This window comes from Penaeus vannamei, chromosome 30 (genome assembly GCF_042767895.1).
Source record: "Penaeus vannamei isolate JL-2024 chromosome 30, ASM4276789v1, whole genome shotgun sequence".
NCBI classification, from domain to species: domain Eukaryota; kingdom Metazoa; phylum Arthropoda; class Malacostraca; order Decapoda; family Penaeidae; genus Penaeus; species Penaeus vannamei.
In genome coordinates this window covers 12,428,563-12,433,562 of record NC_091578.1, presented here as the reverse complement: position 1 = coordinate 12,433,562, position 5,000 = coordinate 12,428,563, and the positions used below count along the sequence as shown (strand labels likewise).

General features: G+C 32.7%; 1 protein-coding gene across 8 annotated transcripts in view; it reads right to left on the bottom strand.

Moving 5' to 3' along the window:
• LOC113807058 (prestin) overlaps positions 1–5,000 on the bottom strand; it is a 103,120-nt gene that overhangs the window by 643 nt on the left and 97,477 nt on the right. For all 8 annotated transcript variants that reach the window (XM_070143059.1, XM_070143057.1, XM_070143058.1 and 5 more), the window contains 10 exons: positions 4,883–5,000; positions 4,490–4,594; positions 4,071–4,204; positions 3,732–3,894; positions 3,273–3,449; positions 2,888–3,160; positions 2,518–2,691; positions 2,085–2,240; positions 1,796–1,925; positions 1–1,659 (listed from right to left, as the gene is read on the bottom strand). The exon at positions 1–1,659 is cut by the window's left edge and continues 643 nt beyond it; the exon at positions 4,883–5,000 is cut by the window's right edge and continues 47 nt beyond it. In XM_070143059.1, coding sequence (XP_069999160.1) covers positions 1,514–1,659; positions 1,796–1,925; positions 2,085–2,240; positions 2,518–2,691; positions 2,888–3,160; positions 3,273–3,449; positions 3,732–3,894; positions 4,071–4,204; positions 4,490–4,594; positions 4,883–5,000 — 1,576 coding nt within the window. In that variant the 3' untranslated portion in view covers positions 1–1,513. The remainder of the gene's footprint in view (positions 1,660–1,795; positions 1,926–2,084; positions 2,241–2,517; positions 2,692–2,887; positions 3,161–3,272; positions 3,450–3,731; positions 3,895–4,070; positions 4,205–4,489; positions 4,595–4,882) is intronic.

Genomic DNA, 5,000 nt, shown 5'->3' with positions numbered 1-5,000 from the left:
GTTTGTATATATCAGATTTTCTTTTTAGAATATGGAAAATGAGATTCTTTATAAAATACTAACTTGATAACTTTGCAAATGGACTCTGGACTATAAACTTCAGAACATTTATCAGGAAGAGGGCTTATAAGCTGACAAAGCAGGAGCACTTCACAAGAACAGGTTGAAGAACAAATATTTTCAATAATTCCACTCAATTTCTATGTTACATATAAGAGATATGATATTGCACAAAATCAATATTGTAAAATGACCTTTAATCTGAAATATTGTTTTCTTAATGTCATAACTTTTAAGGAAAAATGTTAAGTCTTATATCTATCAACTCGAGGAGAAAATTCTGGCATGAATTTATCTTGCTGAAGATTGGTCTTTTTTATGTCGTAATTTTCTTTACCACTTACTACATAATCATTTGCAGTCACTACTAATATTATATTAATTTATTTGCTTCTCCCTACAAAACTTACATACCATAAATAACCTATAAATAATGCATGTGCTTGCATCTTACTGATGAAGCTATGCTTTCATGTTGTAACATGAAATATGTTAAAACACATACTGATAAGGGAAGCTTTCTACTTGATAGTTGTCCTAAGGCAACTCATAGTTATAAACTAAAAATGCAAAATCCAAGAATGCAACTTAGTATGGTCTAGGAGTTATAAATTTAGCAAACTTAAAGAACACACTTGTTGAATCTGTAATAAATTTCTTGGACAAATTGCTAGACTGGCCACTAATAAACAGAGATAGATGGATTTCATTATTTACTTCACGTTTTTGTAAAAGCATTTCTCAAGTTTCATGATGAAAATGCACTGTATTCATCCTATGCATTATTCTACCTTTGTACAAAAGAAATACTTCATACTAAAATTAGCCTGAAAAATGTCTTTGGAACCTGAGCCATTTCCATGAAAAACTCATTTGTCTTTTTCAATATTTTAACATCTAGAGATGTTTTATGGCAACTCGTGATTGCAAATAGACTGTACTTCCAAAATGACTTTTCAGTAAAAATTCTGCCCTGATTTGCAACAAATACTACATGAACACTTACACAAATGAATGAACTCAACTCAACAAATATTTCATTACCACGAGAAAATATGGATGGTTAAAAAAAATAATAACCCTAAGTGATTATTGATAAGAAAAAAGTGTGATTGTTATAAAAACATATACCATTTGAGCTACTAAGTATGAAACAGCACATAGATACTTTACATTTCTCTCAATAAAATTACATAAATACCTACCTTAATACTTTATAAGCAGATTTTAATCCAATTTTCCTTTTTCCTGAATCATTTTTAGAACCTTCTTAATGTAATAACTCTACAGATCATGCAGCTCTACACCATTTTTCCTCTTTTCAACTTGGTTATAGTGAAGGCTAAGCACCATTGCAACTTTACCTTCCTGCACTGTGATATGTTGTCTTTTTTTGAATTGCATGAAAAATATATAATAGCTACAAATGCATGATGTTCTTTCATACACTTGTTCAGAGCTTGGTGCAGTTACTGCTTGAAACAGCTGACTGATCTAATAACAAGAGGACAGTAATTGCATCATGGACAGAATGGAAGATTTGTTCCGTAGCAATTGTCTTCAGGGTGCCACATTTCTCTAAGCTCTCCAATACACTTTCTGTAAAGCAAACATCCAGACTGTAATATGACCGAAGTTATTTTCATGAAATAAGAAAACAGACTAATATCATGAGAAAGATGTATTATTCCAATTGTTTCAAACAAACGAAAACAGGTGGCTATACTTTTCTTACCTGACACTGAAGCAAGAATAAGTGTAATGCCAGCTTCATTATATTCTTTCCGGAGCTGTGCAATGAGTTTCCCACCAGTGGAATCCAAATAGATAATCTTACTCATATCAAGAACTAACCATTTAATTTCCTGAAATGTAAACATCAAAAGCAATTGCAGTTTATTCTGAAATCTTCTTGACAGGCAAAATACTTTTTTTATAAAGCACATGAAAATAAAAATGTATCATTGGAATTTCCCAGTTTGCAACACAATGGAAAACCACAAGTAAATAACAATAATACTTACAGGCAATGCAAGTGCCACATGCTTATTCTTCTTGTTGCTGAACCTCCCCTTAATGAACCTTGCAGCTCCATTTAGTTGCTTCTCACTGATGCTGTCCTTCGGTTTCTCCTCAGAGGTCTCAGGGATCTTCTCTGCACTCTCATGCACCCCATTCTCCTATTCAAATAAAAAGCAATATTAAGAAGATTAAACTTAATAAAGAACTTTGAAAATTTACTCTAAAAATATCTTTAAAATTTTAAATAACATATAAACCATATCCTATCATCTCAGGTCTAATGAAATGGTTCCTGGCTGAATTTCAGACAAGAAAAGGTGTCTAAAATTTGTTTCAAACTTTGTCAGACATGGCTTAACAGAAAATAAAATTCTGATTTACTGCTGGCATAACATCCTCAAGAGGTTAAAAATCAAGTTAGAATCACTGCATTACCTTGACAGTAAGGTTGGATTTAGACTGTTTCTTCTCTAGAGCCTTCTTTGTACTAACAATTACATTAGGGTCTAGGCCAGTCATGGAGAAAATCTGAGTCCGGAAGTATTCACTGTTTGCAAAGTGGAGTGGTCCACTAAATTGGAATATGCAAACTGAAGGTATTTCCACAGCCTGTAGTACGCAAAAGAGAAATAAATAGTAAGAAATATATTAGAAACTAGATCAATTTAATGTTAACTTTATAGAATAATCATATGAAACTGAAAAATTTAACAGAAAAATATCCAGGAATTCATGTAAGTCATTACTTAAAACTACCATCTGTTTAGAACCAAAACCAAACATGTAAAGAAATTTATGAACTTACTGAGGAGTACTTCTTAATATCCAAATAAATGTCTGTGTTGGGGATGGAACCAAGAATGGCTGTGCTAGGTTTTTGGCCTCTAAAAAGAAGAACTACCAGTGACATCAGGACCCCAATCATCAGGCCATAATCTATGTCAATAATAACAACACCAAGGAAGGCCGCAATCCATATTGATGCATCAGCACGTGAGATGGCCCACACCTTCCTCAGGTCATTCACTTGCAGGAACATACCCTTCAGTGCCACAACAATGATCGATGACAGAACACACTAGATAGGAAGATGAAAATAAGTTGAATTAATATCCTAATAAAAGAGTAGAAATATACATATTCATGACATAAACAGATATAAGACCTTTATATCTGAGAAAAAAACTTACATTTGGAAGCTTTTCAAACACTGGCCCCACAAACAGTAGGACAAGCAATAGAAGAGAACATGAGATGAGTGACGTGATTTGAGTGACACCCCCAACTGCTTCCTGAATTAGTGACCGAGACAGAGAAGCAGCAATGGGAGCACATCCGAAGAAGGATCCAAATACATTACTTGCAGACTGTTGATAAAGAAAGTTTATTATTGCTCTGATTCCTTTAAAAAAATACAAATGTCAAGAAGCTTTACTTTACACTGATTTCTATATATTTCAGCTGATTTCTACTGCATTCTTTTTCTAACTTAATGTAAAAAAAAATTCCTACAGTTCAATAAATTTGAACATCTGAATAAAAACAACTCAAAATCATTGTCTACTGAAATAAATAAAAGGCAACTTTTATGATAAGTTTTCACCTGCCCATCTCAGTATAAAACACAATAGTTTCATATTTATCAATACCTGTGAATATAACTCTTGAGCTGCATCAACTTCATAGTTATGCTTCTTAGCAAAAATCTTTGCCATTGAGAAAGATATTGTATATGCTACAATTGTGATAATGAATGCATCAACAACCACTTTTGGTAGAAGCTCAAATGGTGGAGCTTCTGGCTCAGGCAATCTGAAAAGAACACCAATATTTGAGTTTAATTAAACAGAACTGAATAATTACCTTATAAAAATGCAATCTATGTACAACTATACCTGTATTGTTTCTGAACTACATTCAGTACAAAATTAACACATCTGGAAATATAAAGAAGCCACTATCTAATTGTCAATTGAATCTTAACTCACCCTGTTGGAATTTCTCCCACAATGCGTATGCCGTAGTTCTCACTTAGCTCTCCAAAGTAAGATGCAACAGTTCCAAGAATAACAGCAATAAGTTCAATGGGGATGGGGATTTTTGTCTTTTCTCGCAGTTTAGGCTGTTTTGGAAGAGTAATTCCATATCATTAATAGAATCACAGTTAAATTTTAGTAAATTCAAACCACTGCAATCAAAATAGCATGGTAATGATGAAAAGTAAATAGAGATGGAAAGAATAATAACCATAGATATGGAAGAAAATTGCAGTTAGCTGTTGTGTTCTTCATCATGCCACTTAAATAACATTAGATATCTGTGTTCCTATTTATTATCAATAATTAATATCACTAATAAATACAGTTGAGGTAAAACTTGCTTACTCAGAGTGAATATAATCTCTTACCTTAATCACTTCATTGTTAAATGTCAAAGCACCAATTGTGATCATGGAAGCAACCATAGCTGCTGGGTTGGATTTTAGTAATTGCTGGATGATATCACGGTACGTCTAGAAAAAAGAAAAACAATTGTAAAGGAAGATTAGTTATCTGTCAGGTTCATCATTTCAAAGTCCTTTTTGTACAGCATGAATATTTCCACTTGAAATGCAAATAAGAGCAATTCAATTCCATTTAAAAACATGAACAATTTTTCTTCCCCTTGTTCACCACTTTCCATCCTACACATAAAAAAATAATGCAATGACAAAAAAAAGTAAAAAAAATATATAATAATCTGCATACTGCTATCAATCTTATTACCAAAATGAAAAAATAAACTCAACCTTGCAACTTACATAAATAATCTTTAATGGTCCACTGTATCTTTGGATGTGAAGCCCAAAGAGATACTTGACTTGGGAAGTCATCACATGAATGGCAGCCCCAGTCGTGAATCCAGACACCAGCATGTCC